The sequence below is a fragment of the Stegastes partitus genome, unplaced genomic scaffold (assembly GCF_000690725.1).
Source record: "Stegastes partitus isolate 25-593 unplaced genomic scaffold, Stegastes_partitus-1.0.2 Scaffold1536, whole genome shotgun sequence".
In the NCBI taxonomy this organism is placed as follows: Eukaryota; Metazoa; Chordata; class Actinopteri; family Pomacentridae; genus Stegastes; species Stegastes partitus.
Genome location: NW_007579267.1, coordinates 1,583 through 20,913, shown reverse-complemented (window position 1 = coordinate 20,913; position 19,331 = coordinate 1,583). Strand labels below are relative to the sequence as shown.

The 19,331-nt window shown below is 45.5% G+C and overlaps 1 protein-coding gene across 1 annotated transcript in view; it reads right to left on the bottom strand.

The window, feature by feature from the left end:
• The window catches only part of usp54b (ubiquitin specific peptidase 54b), a 67,802-nt gene extending 48,733 nt beyond the window's left edge, over positions 1-19,069 (bottom strand). The window contains exons 1-2 of the mRNA XM_008300407.1: positions 18,971-19,069; positions 5,368-5,978 (exon numbers count right to left, since the gene is read on the bottom strand). Coding sequence (XP_008298629.1) covers positions 5,368-5,523 — 156 coding nt within the window. The 5' untranslated portion in view covers positions 5,524-5,978; positions 18,971-19,069. The remainder of the gene's footprint in view (positions 1-5,367; positions 5,979-18,970) is intronic.
• Between the last annotated feature and the right edge of the window lie 262 nt (positions 19,070-19,331).

The window sequence follows — 19,331 nt, the reverse complement described above, 5'->3', positions numbered from 1 at the left end:
GTAAAACTCTCTCATACGCGTGACTAATTTGAAGCTTGTTTTTCTTTGGTAATTTGCACTATGAAGGTTTGTGATTAGTGCCTTGTTAATGGTCTGAAGTCGTAAATGTCAAACTATTTGTTTTTGCATGAGTTTTGTCTGAGAAGCTCGATATAAACAAATAAAGATCTCAGTAACGACTAAACTGGTGCTTGTCATTCGAAAAAGGTACAAACGTGCAAACGTTAAATGGACGTTTTTGGCAAATAAAACCATAAACATGTTCACAGATGAATGAAAGAAACAGATCTTCTATAAACAAGACACACACATTAATGCAGCATCATCAGTTTCACACTGAGCTGAATCCAGGTCAGTATCAGCTCACTAAGCTCAACTAAACCCAAACCAGTTCTCAATATGATTTAATACAGACAACAGTGAGGCCTTTAGAACCTAAATCCTAAAGCCTCCATGCATCCTCCTGTTCTAGTGTCCACATGTGCTAATGCCGCCTCTTTCTGTCTCCGGTTCCTAAAATTTCTGCACTTCTGACTTCTGTCATCTGTGACTTGGTTGGAAATGCAGATGCTGCTACTGACATTAACTCCAGCGTCCAGGAAGCCGCGGCGGCGTGACAGCGAGCCAGCACGCAGGATTATTATCGATCCACATCTACGTTTTCTTATTGTGACATTTGACACCGAAAGAGGCCCAGAAATTTCCCGGCATATCTGCTCTTCCCTCCCTGTTCTCGGCGTTTTCTCAGCTCTTATGATCTGACCTCCACACCGACTCCATGTTTTCTTTGGTCCTTAAACCCTTTAGACCTCAAACCTGCCAGTGGGCGCGAAAAGCATGTTATCTTTTTTTTTTAAATCGCCCAAATTTCACCATTTATCAGAGCCAGAGCTGTTAAATTTTCAACTTTTTGGCATTTTTTGAAGTAATGATTTGCTTCATCAGAACAAAATCACAGCTTAAAATCGGGATATTTCCTCAGAGGTGCTTTATTCTACATTTAAATTAATGCTAAAAATAAACTCTGCGCATTGACCAGAGTCTGTAATAAACTCAAAGTTCTGCTCTTATCGCATGACAACATCTGAACTTGTTGGCAGGACTCGGACTGGACTGCAGGATGTGTTTACACGGAGTAAATAAGGGACAAATATGTAAACAAATTCAGTCTCAAAGTCGTAAAACATCCACAGTACGTAGCTTTTTTCCCAGGGTTGGTAACAGCTGTGGGCACTTGGTAAAATATCACACACGTCGATTGCAGGTTTTTCTAATTTTTGTAAATGAAATAAGAAACTAACTTTTTCTTTTTTTGATTCATGGCATTGTGACTTTGTCGTACTGCACAAAAGACATTTCTGAGCTCTCTCTGCCTCTAGTCATGCTTGTGCTGTTTCCATAGAGGTGCAGGACTTGATACTGCAGTAAAAAAAAAAAAAAAGAGCTCACAGTGAGTAAAAATATGACAGAAGCAAAAAAAAACCCAAAAACCCAGAAACTGCTTGCGGTTCAGAGTTAAATTTACTCGGCTTTAATGCGCCTTTATGCTCACAGACGCCCGCTAATAGGACGTGCTGAGTAATGTTTGTTTTCTTCCATGTTGCACTATCAATATTAATGCATAATTGGCACCATTAAAAGTGTGCTGAATTCGCTATTAGCCTCTGTTTGCTGCACACCCGCGGATGTAGGAACAACTATCACTGGATTACTTATGAAAAATTTAAAACGTGATGATGTTCTGAGGCGAGCTCCGTGGCCCTGCTCTCCCCCGTTAGGAAGCTCTAATGTGAGCGTCTCTAACGAACACATCAATGCCGACATTCGCTGCCCAGAAAATGAATGTTAATTCCACTGCAGTGCCGCCCACCAGCTGGAATCACGCAAACACCGTGGAGTGAAAATCACGTCGATCTTCTGACCCAAAGAATTAATGTTCTGCGAGGAGTCAGAATCACAGCTGAACCGTCTCGCTGTGCTAAACTCACTGCAGGAGAGAGTGCAGCTCGTGACTTCAGAGCATCCTGCTCGTCTTCAGTCGATGCAACACAGATCCAGCACCAGGATTCCTAATGGTCCTCGTCTGCGTAACTGCTTGGAAACCAACGCAAACATACGCACATGAATGCAAACTGTTGTTAAACTTCTCAATTAGTTTCAGAACCCTGCAGAGAACACCGAATGTTTACCATCTTAAACTCGCTCTCATGTGCAAGTAGAAATGAATGAGGTGTCGCTTCTTTCTTACTGCTGCACCTCACACACACACACACACACACACACACATCTACACCTCACACATACACACCTACACACACACACACATCTACACACACGCTGCCGCCTGATGAGTGAAGTCATGTGTTTCTGCTTCATCACAGCCAGCACCTCCTTCAGCTATTTTATTTTCACCTGTGTTTACACACTGGAAAGTTGCTGAGCGTGTACATACACTTTACCTCAAAGCACCTTTAATTCTCTCCCCTTAAATTACACAAATCCACCCAGAACAAGCTGCTGCTGCTGCTGCTGCTGAAGCCACACAGCGGCTCCACTGCAGCAGCGGGGGGTTAACTTTCTCGCCCAGGGGGCCCTTAGGGGCAGGAGAGAGTATTTCACTTACTGTCAATGCTCTGGTAGTGGAGCATTACACAGTAGGCAGAGCAGAACCTTCTCGCTGGCTGATGGCTGCTGCTCAATTGATAGTTGGCTGTAATTTTATTAAAGCTTATAAATCGCGAAAAAGTGAGTTAGAAAGAAAAATCCCAAAATACGTGACGCTTCCGGCGCACAGTGGGAATCATTTTATGCTTTTTGGGGATTTTCCACAAACAAAACGTGTAATTTTAAGATGCTACCGCAGTCCTTAGACGCTGCGATGAGCCTTTTTCACTATTTAACATGTTTCCCATTCAATAAACCCAAAGAACAAGATAACCTGCACAAAAAAAGCCACGTCCAGCTGCAGCTTAACTGCAAATTCAGCAAGTCGGTCCTAAGCCTCAACTTTGACATCTTATTGCTCACACACACATACCAGCAAATATCAGTACACACACACACACACACACACACACACACACACACACACACACAGAGTAACGCACTGCCAAATGCAGCTCAGTTCTTTAACGCTCCCTCCGTTTATCCTCACTCATCTGTGTCCTGCTCAGCATCCTCTCTCCTCTGTGTGTGTGCGCATGTGTGAGCACATGTGTGTCCTTGAAGTGGCCCACTTCTCCCGCCACCGCCGCCGCCGCCGCCGCTCCGCACGCCTTTGCCGAAGCAGCTTTTCTTGGTTTCACAAATAAAAACTTGGCGTCCTTGACTTTGTCTTTTCATCTCTCCTTGCCTTGCCTCTTTTATCTTTCATCCTTCCTCTCCTCACGAGCGCCCTTTCTGTCTTTCTTTCTTTTTTTCCTCCTCTTACCTTGCTGGACTCTTTAGTTCCTCTCTTCCTCCCAGCAGTGTCCCCTTTAGTCTTCTCCTCTGTTTTCTCATACTGTATACTCCTCATCCCTCTTTCTTCTCTTCTCCTCCTTCAGCAACTTTTCCTCTTCGCATCCGACCCTCCGCTCAGCTCGACTCTCCCTAAGCTTCTGCCCCGTCGCCCTCCCTCCCTCCTCGGCTTACTCCAACCTCGCTCCCTTCTTCCTCTTTTCTCTCCCTCGCCCTCCCTCTCTCTCTCTTTCAAGCCAGTAGTCGAGAGGCATTTATGTGTGTGTAGGTATGTTTGTGCCAGCTGGAAGTCTTGGGAGGAGGGAAGAGAGTCTTTGTGTGTGTGTTGAAGAGAGAAAGAAGATGAAGATGCAGCAGCAGCAGCAGCAGCAGCAGTGCAGTGTGAGCATCTCCACACACGGACTGGACGTCCACGCCACCGAGGACAGACAGCCGCCGCTGCCAAAGCCCACCGAAACACGCAAACACCCGTTAATATGGTGCTAATCTCATCCCTGTCACGCTTTAATAGCAATTTACTGCAGTGTGAGGGTGGAGGAGGGTGGAGGGGGGGAGGCTGGTGAATTGTGGGTGCATGAAAATGTGCATTTAGTGCAAATCACACACGACGTCTTCATCAAGCAGCTTCTGAGCGTTTTTACTCGCTGTCATGTAAAGTTGTGCACCTCTATGGAAACAGCAGCACAGTTAGAAAACCATGACTCATTCAAAAAAGAAGCCATGACGTGCAAACTTCCTCGATTGTGGGTTTTAATCAACATGCACAACATGTTTCCGTGGCTCCAACAGGTGTTACTAACGCTCTACAGCCTCTACATGCTGTAAAGATGCCATGTTTTTAATCAGTTTTTATACCTTTCCTATCTGCACTGAGTAAACACGGCCTGCAGTTCAGCCTAATTCAACCAAAAAGTCCCTTATCCATTTATCTGATGGTTACAGCTGAGTCCTGTTTTGCAAAGAAGTGCAAAAACATTCAGTTGTTTGCAGCATCTGGTCGACGAAAACTGTTTATTTTTGATGAATTTTTAAAAGCGTTGATGAAATATCACAATTTGAAGCTGAGATTTGGTTCGTTTTCCCGACAGAACTGCACGAGTGGTTCAAAAAAACAAAAAAAACATGGGAAAGCTGATGATTTTTAGCTGTTTTTACAGTTAGGAGCTCTGATATTTGTTGTAATCTTGGTGAGATTTAAAAGAAAACATGCTTTCCAAACCAGCAGCTTTTATAATAGGAAGTGAGAGCTACCTTAGTCGGCAATAACACACAAGCACAAACTCTAAAACTTTTAAAATTTCTCAGTAAGTACTATGAAGACGATTGTCCCGGCTGTATTTCTATCATGGCATAAAGTGTCTGGACAGTGACCTACTTCTTTATCGTATTGTATGAAGGTGTTTACATCCATAATACATCACGAGTGTAAAAACTGCAGCCGTTTTTGCATCTCAATGTTTTAGGGAAAAGTAAGCGGCAAAGCAAACAGCGACAGAAAGCCTAATCAAGTCCCTATATTTCATATTTTTACCACCAAAGCCTCACAGACAGCATTTCTAGGCTGCAGCAACACGTTCCAGGCGCTTCCTAACCTGGTCTTCAGCAAGCGTGGGCTCATAAAATCACAAAATTGTCTCCAAATACTGCAGATATTTTAGAAGTAAACAAAACTGCCAATAAAAAGCTTTGAATTAAGAGTGTGATGCTTTCCTTCCATGCTTCGGGTAAACACACCCGATATAAGCTAAAAAACAAATTAGTGACCCGAGTGGGTGGACTGAGATCAGGTGACCAACTCGTCCAGCCAAGACCGCGACACGGACCTCAAAATGTCAGCGAAATGAAAAACATGTTAGTCCCCTAATGCTGTCTGATTGCGCTGAATTCATGTGCGCCGATCCAACTGACCTGCAGAGCGCTGTTGAGGAAGCAGCTGTTCTGTCCCGGCTCGTTGCTCAGGCCTTTGCTGGGTGCGATGGAGGTCATGGTTCTCGGGGTCACCAGCCCCTGCACCCCGCCTGCTGCTCCACCGCCTGACGCAAAGTAGTTCCTCTTCCACGACATCACTACCTGGACGCCCCTGTTTCCACGGCGAGGCGGAGAAGGGGCGGGGCAGCAGACCGGGCGACGGCCTCTATGTCACTCCCATGAGAGAGAACGAGGGAGAATGAGGGAAGAGCGGCGGAGGAGGACGGGGAGATGGAAGGAGGACGAGGAGAGAGGCGGCAGCCGTAGATTGAGAAGATGCGGTGTGTCTCGGAGGGGGATTTGGCAACCATACAATCCTCCCCCTCTCCAGCCGTGTTTTTACTTTAAAATCTGTCCACTTGGAACAGCCAGCGGTTGGCTTTTTTGTCTTTCTGTTTTTAGCTCCTTGGATTTAGCAGTTTGTGTCTGAAGACATGAGAGCGTTTCCAAAGCGTCCTTTGGCAGATTCTGTCAGATAAAAGTGGATTAGACAGCACTGTTGCTCCCATGTGGGGACTCCTTCGATGCTTTCTTCTCTTCTTTCACTTCGCCTGCAAGACACAAAGACCAACCTGTTAGGATTACGCACACAAAGCAACGAGCAACAAACACACTCAGCTGGTTTATACCAACAGGTACAACAGAGGTACTAAAAGCCCCCCAAAAAAACACAGGTTTTGAGCTGTTATTGTATATACACCGTATGATGTATTGTGAATTCATAAATATAAGACAACCAGAGTTCTCGTTTAGATTCTTTTCATCCATGAGGTCCCGTCAGTTCTAACTGAATGAGTCTCGGGTAGTTATCGTCACCACCGACTGACGCAGCTCATGGCTCATTAACAACCCAAGACTCAGATGCCTCAACATGTGAATGGTTGTGAAACTGTCAGGTGGGAAACCGAAATCAACACGAGCTACATCTGAGACACATGGAGGACATGGAGGCAAGACTGGGATGTTTGTAGTCAAATCGATGAAAGTTCAGTGTTGTTTTTTTATTGTGGACTTATCATGTTTGGTTTTATTCTTGTATATTTTGAAAACTCTTGTATGAGTCAAGATGTTATTGGTGGTGGAATTTTCTCTAGAGGGATCTCAAGACTGCATCCTAAGTACCTGATAAGTTGAGAGATTGTTGTTCTAGTTTAACATACAAACAGGGAAGGGGGTCCATGACACCACTTATCAGGTACTTACAATGCAGTCTGGAGATCTTGCTTTAGAAAGTTTGAACATCTTACATCACCCCTCACCTGGCAGTTTCCACACCTGAAGGCATGTGAGTCTAACGGTGGTGACAGATCTCAAGACTGTATTATAAGTACCGGATAAGCTTAGACAGAGTTGTTTCAGTTTACAAGGAGGCAGTCGACGACACCATTTATCAGGTACTGAACGCAATCTTGAGAAAGTTTCACCACCATAAACCATTAATAATGAATAAGATTTAGGGGTGACAATACATATCTGGGACTCAATATCAGTCAAACAGAACTGAAGAAGCCTCTTGGATGAAAGGTGGAACATGTTCAAGGACCAAAAAGGGCAGTTTGGTCGCTCTGACCAGGATGACCGAGAATCTACACAGACATATTGAGATGGTTCATTGAAAGGACTAGACGTTGCAGTCCCTGGTGTTTGCACCACTTTTGATTGGGAGTTCTTGACAGATGGCTGCTATGTAGCTTTACCAGCCGTATAAGCTTTGGGAGGAAATGTTGGTTATCCCATTGATATTAATAGTGACATACGGGGGACTTCAAGCAAATAAAAGTTGATAGATAATGCTCAGCTGGTGGAGACTGAGGTCAGAGTTCAGTGGTTGCATTATTGCACTTGGTGATCCTAAAAGTGTGGTTGACTTACAATAGGGTACGAGAACATAAGCAATGACTTACAGATACTCATAGCACTGCTTTGCCAAAAATCTAGGCACACCAATACTGAACCAGTCGTAATTCATTATTATTATATGCAATGTGAAAGGGTCACTAATAGCCAAACTGCAGCTTTATGTCTTTAAGCTTTTGTTTCAAACCCTGTTACCTTCTGATCACCAGCCGCAACAAACAGGAAGCAAAGTCAGCATCTACCTAAAGATAGTTGAGCATTTAGCAGCTAAAGGGACAGAATTCACTGAGTTGGTGGAGACCCAAAACAGAGCTAAAAGGAGAGTGAATATTTGATTTTTACAGGTTGACAGAAACACGACTCCAAAGGAACATCGCTCCCCGTCTGCTGCATGTCTGTACACAACTGATGGCCCATATTAGCAGCTGTAACACCTTTTAAAGTTGTTAATGTGGTGGTAGGGTGTCTGGATGATTTGCTGCCACCCAGTGGCCTAAAATCAACTGCAGCATCTTTAAATGTAAACATGTCATGCAATGAACCACAACAATGTCAACGAGGGTAACATTGCATCAGCGACATGACACAGGAAACGCTCAGAGAAATCTGTTATGTCATTTCATAATCAGTACTTAGGGGGACATTATCTGGAGCTTATGCCGGTTCAAGAACTACTATGCTGCTTCTGAATGTGTGTATGAGATGATAAAAAAACAAAAAAAGAGGCAGTCTGTGTGTGTGTGTGTTTGTCACCCTACAATATCTTTGCGTGGGTGTGTGTACATGAAGTTGCATAACACCACAGGGCAGTAGCTAGCAGATCCGCAGTGCCCCCTCCCTCCTTCCCTCCTATAGTTTCCCCCACTTTTGGCATAGCTCCCTCGCCTGATTGCCGGGTTGCGTTACCGCCACAGCACACACCCCCCGCTTGGAGAAAGGCCAGAGGGCGCGGGGATGCTGCGGCGAGCAGGTGAGCAGCGTGGGCTGTCGCTATGGTGATCGCCACATGGGACGGGGCGGCGCGATGGGGTGATGAGGGGGTGGGATGGAGGTACAGCGGGGAGAAGGGGGGGGGCATCGTGACGAGGGATGGCGAGTGAAATGCATCAGAGCAAATGTGGAAGGAAACATTATGCAACTGTTAGGCGTTGCAATGTCACTTCATGCACTCGTCACACAGTCCGACTGACAAACCTATCGGCCCATCTATCACATATACGTTCATCCGGTAACAAACAAATCCAAATTGCCAGAGGATTTATAAAGGGATTTGGCTGGCATGGCCCTGTGTGCCATTTTTCCTCCACAGCACAGCATCCTGAGCTTCTGTCTCAGCATACAGTGTGCGTATGTGTGTGTGTGTGTGTGTGTGTGTGTGTGTGTGTCTCCCGCTGAGCCTGTGTGGAGTGTGTGATCACACATCCTCTCTCCGACTGCACCCTACAGCCACACACAACCGAGAAATAGCGCTCTGGCAAACCTTCGCACAAGCGCTGTTTATGTGGCGTGTGTGTGTGTGTGTGTGCGCATACGTACCCGTGTGTGTCCCCACATCTTCGGCTAGTTACCATGGAAATAGGCCAAGCAGCAGGCACGCGGGGGAAAAGCCGAACCATGTGATTTAACAGAGAGACACACTGTGCTGCACTGGTTGAGGAAGGAGGGGGAAAAAAAAAAAAAGCAAAAAAACAAAAAAGCGCACAACAAACACGCCTGCACTCGCGCACGGCGCTGGCGAGTGGTGATGATGATGATGTGTATTGATGGTGGAGACTTCCTGGAAGCCAGAGTGAGTCAAGGCACAAGTCAATCAAACTCCCTGACCCCGCGCTGGCAGACATAAGGAGACCAGGAACCTGTGGATGCAGCCATGACGGCGTTCACACATGGAACAGATTTTCCACGTGGAGGTGAGGACGCTGGCTGTACGTCCAGACGCTCGGTGGGCTGTGTGGCCTCGTCTTGTGACCTCGTGGAAATCAGCTCGGCTCTGAGGAGGAGGCAAGCGAGCGCTCGACTTCTTCAGCAGTCAAGTTCTGAGATCTCCGCCACGGTTAAGGGGACCGGAATTAATAGAAACGTGTCGTCTGATTATGCTGCATAATCCACAGACATCTGCGTCAACAGTTTCTAATGGATCTACTTTGTGCTTAAGAAATAATCGATGAAAACTATCGACTGCATGTGACTCACTTTTCCAAACTGTGAACAGCACGACTAAAACTCCATTAGGCACCATTTTAGAGGCGCGGAGAACGAAGCATTAACAACCTGCCCAAAACCTGGACACATAAATCCACCATGTATTCATTTATCTGCATGGTTGAACACTTATGAGGCATCAGCTTTTTAGTAGTTTTGTTGGACTGAGACTTCACCGGGTGCCTCGTCTTCGTTGGCTAACATCACGCAAATGATTTAAAAGTTTACTACATGCGTCAAGATATGAGAAATATACAATTCTGTAAAGGAAAGATGCAGCAATTCTAACTTCAGTGACGAGAAAAATCAGTCTTTTGTGACGCAGTTTGGTTTGTGTAGTAACTCAACTCCTTAGTGACACCACAAACTACAGCCTCAAAGTTAACATAAAGTCGTACCAGCCGTTAAAGGAAAAGTTTGGAGATAACAGAATGCACATATACTGAATTTAGAGCTCCACTGCTGTCCACAATCTATTAAAACACATACTGATGAAGATGGACACTTTGGTTTATTGATGCAGATGCCACCCTGCTGGCAAAAACACTCAACCAAAAAAAAAAAAATCCACCGCTGAAAGTAGTGCCTGACAAAATCGCTCATTTGCTTCTGTTTTGGTGAGATTTTCTGAAAAATACAGCTTTTTTAGGAAATTGCCTTTAAAAACACCAATCAGCATTAAAACCAACTGACTGATATTGTGTGGGCCTTCCTGCTGCTGCCAGAACAGTTCTGACCCATCCAGAAATGGACACTCATGATCTCCAAAGGTGTCCTGTGGTATTGTTAAGATGTTAGCAGCAGATCCTCTAAGTCCTGTAAGATGTGAGGCGGGGTCTAAGTGTTTTTTTTTAGCCCATCTCACAGAAACCTGGGGAAACACCTTGACCTCTGCTGTGTTCCTCAAACCATTCCTGTGTGGCAGAGAGTATTATCCACCTAAAAGCAGCCTTCAGGGAATATTGTTGGCATGAAAGGATGTACGCGGTCTGCAGCAAAGTCAAGACAAGCGGTACGAGTCACAATAACATCCACATGAATGCAGGACCAAAGATTTCCCAGCAGAGCATCACTCTCCCTCCACCGGCTCACCTTCTAGCCATAGTACATCCTGCTGCCATCCCTTCTCCAGGTAAATGACGCATACGCATGATGTAAAGGAAAACATGATTCATCCGACCCGGTCACCTTCTTCCATCACTTTATGGTCCAGTTCTGCACTCACGTGGACAGGAGTCAGCAGCGTGGACACTGTGACTGTTCTGCGGCTTCGCGGCCTCGTACACAGCAAGCTGTGAAGCTCTGTGTGTTCTGACACCTCTCTATCATAGCCAGGATTATGGTTTTCAGCGATTTGTGCAGCAGCTCTTCTGTGGGATCAGACCGCACAGGGCGGCATTCACTTCCTGCACGCATCGATGAGCTTTGGGCACCCATTGACCCTTTCGCCGGTTCACCTGTTGTCTGCCATGGACCACTTTTCATCGCCGTTAACCACCGCAAAACCCCACATGACCTGCTTTTGGAAACGCTCTGAACCTGCGGTGTAGAATTCACAACTCGGCCCTTATCAGTTACTGAGCTCCTTATGTTCGCTCCCCCTTCCTGCCTCCAATACATCAACTTCAAGAAATAACTTTTTCCTTGTTGCCTTATATATATCCAACCATTTGATAGATGCAACTATAACCACATAATGTTTTTCACTCTATCAGTCGGTGGTTTTAACGTAGTCTGACTCATTAGGTGTAGACGGCGGGTATAAAACAGGCATCGGCTTTCTCTTCCTTTTCCACGATCTGATTTCAAAATCGTCTTCACTGTGGGAAACGACAACCCAACAACCTACAACACTGAAAGTTTCAAGTTGCCAAGTCTTTGAATTGTGCAGGTAGTCAATCCTATTAGCTCCAATTAGCCTTTTTAATCACCGTTGTCGCCTCGCTGCTTGCAGATGTTCCACCTTAACAATTATTAACAATATTTTGCAGGAACAAAAAAAAGCTGCATCCGTCCATAAGCCATGTCCAGTGAGTTTGGTGTGATTGATTTAAAGGAGTACAAACAAGCCGGAGCACATATTACTTCCTGATAACAAGAAGCAACACTGGAAACTACAAACTAAGAGGAATTCCAGCATGAAGAGTCGGTTTGTAGGGTACATTCATGGAACAGTCCGGACAAATGAGCAAAATGAGCACAACTGTGGAACAACTCTGAGAAAATATACAAAAAAAACAAAGGTGTTGTTGGGGTTTCTTAAGTTATGTTTGATGTAAACAAGAAACAGCAAGATGAGATGTATGGGCATGTAGCAGGTAGAAGGTAATACGTTCAGCTTCTGGTTTTGTTGCTTACTGGGTTTCATTTTGTGTGTTTTTAGGATACTGTGGCATTTCTGGAATAAACAAACGATTTTCCCTATTAAGTGCAGTCAGACCATTCTGTAATGTCTGTGTTGCCGTCTATACGACTCACTGATTCAACTCCGCTCCTTTCCAATCATGGAGGTGTTGATTTGAAAATGTAGAGTGCATTTATGTACAAATTATGTTGTCTACCTTCATGAAAGGAACAAATAAATAAATAAATAAAACCTGATATCTTTAGTTTGTTGAACTTGTTTTCTCAAGTTCATCTAGTTTACTTCAACTATTTCACATTTTCACAACTCATAAGACGACAAAGAACTAATTAACCAACCGAAGTGCTGTTAACACACATTTTGCAGAACAGGTAAGACTAAGCAGGACTAATGTTGCCGCTGGTAGGAGTATTTGTGTTTTTCAAGATTTGCATTATCAAAAAGAAAGCGATGGCACTGAGGTAGGAGGTCCAGAGAGACATCGTTGGTTCTGGTCTTTTCAAATATATAAAATATCGCCAACTTTATCCTCAAAAACATTCCGAGAACTATATTATATGGAGAATTGCATTAGATTGTTTTGAATTTATAAGAATGAGAGATAACAGGTGGCTTCAGCAAATTACAAAATGTGTACACGTGTGATGTCAAACGATGAGGGGAAGATGTTACGTGGACGGTAGGTTTAACAGAACTTCAGAGGGATGGCTTCGGATGTTAAAATGGTCTTTTTCAGTTTGTATCTGAATGAACGAGCGCATCAACGTGGCAGCGGATGATTACTTGTGGATCGATAGAAGCCAGCGAGGGCACAGCTGGGAGCATTGAGGACAGACAGCTGGTTTTATGGTTCCACGCTGTCAGTCCTGCTTTTAGAACAACTACGACTGCTGCTGGTGTTTTTACCCCCACAGTATGGCCTGTAAACACTTTGTTGTGATGCCTTCATATCGTTGGTGTTGTTTTCCCTCAAACCTGCCTCACTCCCTCTTTTGCGCCGTTTCCCTCGTCCCACCTTTTCATCATAAAACTCTTCCCTCGTCTTTCGCTCTCCCTCCAATTTCCCAACTTTTCCTGAGCTCATCAAGTGGCATGCAGGAGATTTGCAGGAGTTTATCTGAGGACAGAATCTGAAGGATGGCTCGATGCCTGCCTGATCCCTGATGCACTGTGATGCCTCGTCTTTGATCCACATCGCTGCAATTAATGTTAACATTCTGAGAAAAACATCCCCGCACATCCGTCTGTCATTCGGCCGCTCCGTCAAATCAGCGCTCGGCGTACGACGCGCGGATGAAGCGTTTCTTTCCGTTTTTTCGCTCCTAATCTCAGCTGCACTTTCTCTTCCGCTCGTTCCATCTGTGCTTTGGACGGAACGCGATCACGGTCATTTTATGTGGGATGGGTCACACTGTGGGACGAGTTCACTGTGGTTTGAACTGGAACTGCTTCCATCCAAGTATGCAAAGTATGATGCATCACGTTGGAAAAGCTGAAAACAAGTACGATTTCTCTAACTGGATTTTGTTTCACATCAGGAAAGAAATGTTGTTTAACATTTGTCCCAAACCTTTTGGCCTGTGACCCCTTTCTGTAAAGCTGCTTCTACCTGGAACCCATCATCCAAGGTGGCATATGTCTGTGAGTTACGAGTCCACAGACTGATGTTTTCAGTTTGTTTGCTCTTTATAAAGATTTTAGAGGCCTGTAAAAGTAAAACTCTTCAGCATTTCACAATAAAAAGCCAATTAGTTAAAGGAAAGGAAACACTGCATGTTCCTGATTAGTTTTTTCTTGATTTATTGCGCAACTTCTCGAGTGAAGAAACGTTCTTCTAATACGGTCAAAACCGAGCATCACACGCATGTTGAATTGTGCTGCGTCTCGTTTCTGAAACCACGGGCATTAATATGGTGCCATTACCGCCACTCTTTTGATTTCAGGCTTTCCACATTTTGGAACCTGGCTGCAGGGATTTGCTCCCATTCAGCTACAAGAGCATTAGAGAGGTCGGCAACTGTTGGCCGACGAAGCCTGGATCGCGGCCATCTCAAAGGATGGGGCTGAGGTTGGGTCTGTGTGCAGCCTGGTTTGGTTCCTTCACACCAAACTAGGAAAACTATTTGTTTATGGACCTCACTTAGTGAACGGTGGTATTGTCGTGTTGGAATGGGGAAGAGTGTTTTTCAAACTGCGGTCACAGAGTCGCCGGAATAAGACTTTAATAAAGATATTTTTGTCGGCTGACAACAATCAAACAAGGTCCATCAGTGAGCGTGTGTTGTAATGTGTTATTTCACAAAAAAAGGCTGTAAAATTGTGACATATTTACATTTTGCAGCAGCTATGCTTCACCTTAGCTGTGTAGAAAACAGCTGGAGCTTTGTGTTTAACACTTGCACAGATGTGTTTTAACCAAAACTAGGAATGGACAATAAAACAACAGCAATAGGCCCGGTCAGTGCACAAAAGGGAAAAGTGTTCAATCGAATTTTTACAATTGTGTTCGATGCAATTTCCAATGAAAGCACATAACACAAAGTTTGATTACATGAGCGTTAATCCCTTCCTGGTTCGTACGCAGCCCATTCATATCTTGATAATGGAGGCCCGTCGCCCTCCATTACTTCCATTACTCGTCCGCTGCCATCTGGGCTTCTCATAACGTTCGACCAGACCCGCAGACCTGCCCTGGTGGAGTCTGTGGATGATGGGAACCAGTGGTTGCCCCAGTAACATGGGCTTTGCGGTTTAAAAGCACATCCAGGCCCGTGTCCACCTACACCTGTACCGAAAGCTGGCGGACTTGACGTAGGGGTTCACTCCAAGTCCTGGTCTGGTTATCCACACCAGCCAGTCAGAACCTGAACTTCAGCACAACTTTAACATTATTACTTGTGTAGCTTGGTTAAATTCAAAAGTTAAATTCAAACAAGCAATAATTATGGATATCAGCTCAAATGTGATGAATCTTTTAGCTGTATCGCACGTCCCAAACTGAAACCACGACTACTTAACAAAGTCATCTGGTGGCACAAACAAAAGCTAAACTGAAAACACAACAAAGCAATTGTCCGACACAAGAACGGAAGCCCAGTCTCCTGAATAAGAGTCCGCCACCACCACCACCTACGTTTGTTCGGACTCTGTGACTCTTTTGATGTACAACACCGAACAAACTTGCGAGTCACACGATGTGGACACGGGCCAAAAAACACAGCCACACAGTACGTGGCCCAACATGGGTGTTGGGCATTTTGACACCCGACTGCTCCCTCAGATGGAGGTACCAAGTTCTAAAGCGACTAAAAATTAGAAGTCTTTAAAAATGCTTTGACAGTGCCTGGAAATCTGTCCATTTGCAATTCCATGAGAACTGGAAAAGCTCCATCTGCAGAGTGAGATTGAGCGATATGTCTGAAAACTCCAGAACAATCAGCTACTAAATGGGCCTTATGGTGAGACTGTTCTGCCAGCTGCTGTATCTACAGACCAAAATGAACCTTCAAGCTTATGCTGTATCATTAAAAATATCCCTTAATCTTAACCGAGGTGCCAAGTCCGAGCCACGCAGCGAGGTGCACGGAAATACGTCCTTCTGGCTCTGTGGAGTTTGTCTAACCTCTAAACAGCCGCCTCACCCAAAGGTCACACGCTGCTTTGTTTTCATCCTCAGACCTTCATCAACAAGCAATTCAGAGGATCAGCATCTTGCCCACTTCTCATTAGTCTAATTCACCCATTTGTTTCCCATTTTATGATCCTGTTTATTCCCGCCAGCTGTGAGGAATGCATTCCGCAATTCAAAAACTGACCTCAGCGTTGGATGGAAGTAAAACGCTGCTAACGAGACCGTTTTGGAATTTGAATTTACTGTCACTTTCTGTGTAAGTGCTGCGGGTTTAGTCGGTGACAGTGACGCCAGTGTCAAGCAAGCCGAACAAAGATCTGATACTGTCCCCGAGGACAATGGCCTGTCTCTCACGCTGTCTCCCTCCCATTCGTGGAAACATAAAGGCGAGAAGTATATTTATATAACCCCGTGAAAGAAAAGAAGACTTGATCTTTCCCAAACCGTGCGCTCGGTTTTCTTTCTCCTTTTGGCTGCACTTTCTTCTCTCCCTCCCCATTCACTTCACTCCGTCTCTCACTTTCTTCCACTGACCTCTATTTTCCATTCACTCTCTCCACTTCTTGCCCCATTCATCTCTGTCTCTTTGCTTTCAGTTTCCGAAAAAACTTCACATGCATGTGCTCACATACACACAGTGGTTTCCCTCTAACTGGGTTATGTGTAACTTCAAATAGCCCTGGTTGACAATAGGGAGAGCCCAGAGTTCATCCTCCCCTCTGTGCGTCTCTTTCTCCCCCCCATCTTTTCCACTTACGATCTATGGAGAACCTATAAATGTGTGTGAACATACAGTAGCCACACGTGCAGCCGCATGTGTGAGCACATTGCCCGGTCTTTTTTATTTTTTTTATTTTGGGCAAGCTTCAAGGTCATTTCCCCGCTCAGACTCTGTAACATTAAAGTATACTACATGTGAGAAGACGCGTGTAATTGCGTGCACGCTCGCAAACGTGCGCGCGCGCCATAACCTAGATGCAACCCATTATAACCGTGGCACATGTGCGCAGCCGATCCTATTAGTAGAAAATATAAAGAGGGGCGAATATTTGCTTAATATTGAGGCTATTACATAACCATCCTTATTTACGATGCATGCTGGGAATCATGTGAGGTTTTTACAGTTTGGGTCAGAGTAGAGAGAGAGAGAGAGAGGGAGAGGAGGAAAAGAAACAGGGTTTTAGGGGGTGATGGAGAGACACGAGAGGAGGAAAGGAATAAGAGAAGGGGGAGAGAAGGGAAGGGGATGTGGGGAAGGACACGACAAAAGAGGAAGACAGGAAAAGAAAGAAAGAAAAGAAAAGGAAAGGAAAGATAAGAACGGAAAGATAAGAAAGGAAAGGAATGAAAAAGACAAGAAAAGAAAGGAAAGGAAAGAAAAGGAAAGGAAAGACAAGAAAGGAAAGAAAGAGACAAGAAAGGAAAGGAAAGACAAGAAAGAAAAGGAAAAGAAAGAAAGAAACAAGAAAGGAAAGGAAAGATAAGAAAGGAAAGGAATGAAATAGACAAGAAAAGAAAGGGAAGGGAAGGGAAGGGAAGGAAAAGAAAGACAAGAAAGGAAAGGAAAGGAAAGGAATGACATAGACAAGAAAAGAAAGGAAAGGGAAGGAAAGGAAAGGAAAGGAAAGGAAAGGAAAGGAAAGGAAAAAGAACAGGAGATCAGAGAAGAGGAAAAGAAAGTAAAGAGAGGAAAGACTCAAGAAAATGAGTGAGGAGAGGCAAAGAGATTAGGGGGAAAAATAAATAGAACAGGGATGTTGGAAATAGGAAAGAAAGAAAGGAACAGGGAGGGAGGAACAGAGAGACAGGAGAGGAATAAATGGGACATTAGATTGAATAAACAACTACATGTCAAAGAGGATCAGTTACGGGAAAAAGAAGGAAAGAAAGCGCACTCCGACGGATGGTAAAGGTCACAGGAGGCGGGCAGCGTGAGCGTGCCTTTTCTTTCCTCTCCTCCGTCTTCATCCTCCGTTTAATCTGCCCTTCCTTATACCTCAACCCTCCCATAATCCCGCACATGTGGACCCAACAGCAGCCACTGAGGCAGAAACACTTCCACCGAAATGTCAACAATATGTAAAAGCCTGGAGGAGGAGGGGGGGGACACAAGCCGGGATCACACGTCTGGAGAGGAACACTGGGAGGATTTCAACCAATTACTGAGTTTAACAGACAAAACTGTTCCAACGCATGAGCGTTTGGATTCCAGCAGAAACAACGCCCGAGAAAAACAACCTACAACGGAGCCAAGACCAAAAGTTAAACCCTGACATCTTCATCCTCGGCTCTGAGGATCTTCGTGTCACGTGTCGAGTTGCCACCGTAGCGCCACGCGACATCCCATAAATCGCTCTGATGGGTTTGAGTATTTAAAATAACGCCAGTGGGGCCTCTCTGGCAGCGACTCGACTGAGGCTGTGAGGACAAACTTAGCAAAGTGAAACATCCCAGCGCTACCTGTAAACACCGCTCTACATTAGAACACTTCCTGCCAAATAAAGAAGCAAAAACTGGTGTTTTTTCCACATGAAACCAGCCCACACATTCATGCACGTGCTTGTATTAACCACAGCGGGCTACAAGTGCTGCCTTCCAGAGTCTCCAAAAATAAAAGTAAGATTGATGAGAACTTAAATGTCAAGGCGACATTTGAGCTCAGGTGAAGGTGTGCTTCATCCGGCTCAGCCAGCAACCTTTTATCTCCAATGTGGAGATAAAAGCCTGCAAGGTTAACTATGGGGTGAAGGGGTGAAGCCTTTGGGGTTAAGGGTAAAGGTTAGGATCACTGTACGGTCCAATCCGTCCCCTGCTTGATGATGTCGACTGTGGGAGAAATGAAGATTGGGGGGGGTGGGGGGTGGATGGGCAGCATTCACGTGTTGTGCGCAGCAGAAGGCTGTGTCACCGTCTCTATAATGTGACTGTGCTGTAGGCTGCCGGTGATGCGGGCCAAAGTCATCAATCACGCGGATCGAAACCGCAACATTAAATCACTGGAGGCCCCCCGGGAGCGATGACAGCCGAGCGTGAATCCGCCTCGGTAAAAAGGCTGCGGTCTCTCGGTCCATCCATCAACAAGTCCGCACAGTCTACCAAACACTGGCGGAAATCAAGAAGAAGAGGCATGCACGCAGCACCGGACAGGAAGAGAGCCGTAGTGGCACGCACCTGAACGGATACACCTGTGAGTGTGTGGGGACCAACGCACTGTTGGATGTCTAAGTGGACGTAAAGCAGCTGCGTAAAAGGAGCTTTAAAGACCAGCTGATGAAATAATAAAGCTGACAGAGGAGCAGCGATCCTTCCCCTGCTGCTGCTGCTGCTGCTGATGAGAGTCATGATGATGGAAAAGGGAGAAAAAAAAAGACAGCCATCCTCAGAGACTGTCACATCTGGAGGGGATCACATCTGGCCGAGCCCCCCCTTTGACACGCGCACACACACACATAAACACACGCGCGTAAAAAGGCTAAAGAAACACACACCTACTCTGTCCGGTGCGGTCACATGCGCGTCCTCCCGGTCTCTCCAGCCGCCGCGGTGGAGCCCGTGCAGTGCGTAGCGTGCAGGTTTGTTTGTTGTTGTTTTTTCCTTTTTTTCGTAACTCACCACAGCCGCTGTCGCCGCCAGTCTCCGTCCGATCGCGTGCCCTACCGTGTGATTTAACGGGGAGAGAGGGCGAGCCGTGGGCGCATCCAGCCCCCACCAGCGCCATCCAGCGCTGCGGTCGCCGCTCTCGCGATACCATTGCCATCTCCTCCAAGCTCGAGAGTGTGACGTAGCGTTATTATTTTCTTTTTTTTCTTGTCAGGTCCGGGGTGGTTTGTCCGGCCCGATGCCGCCGCC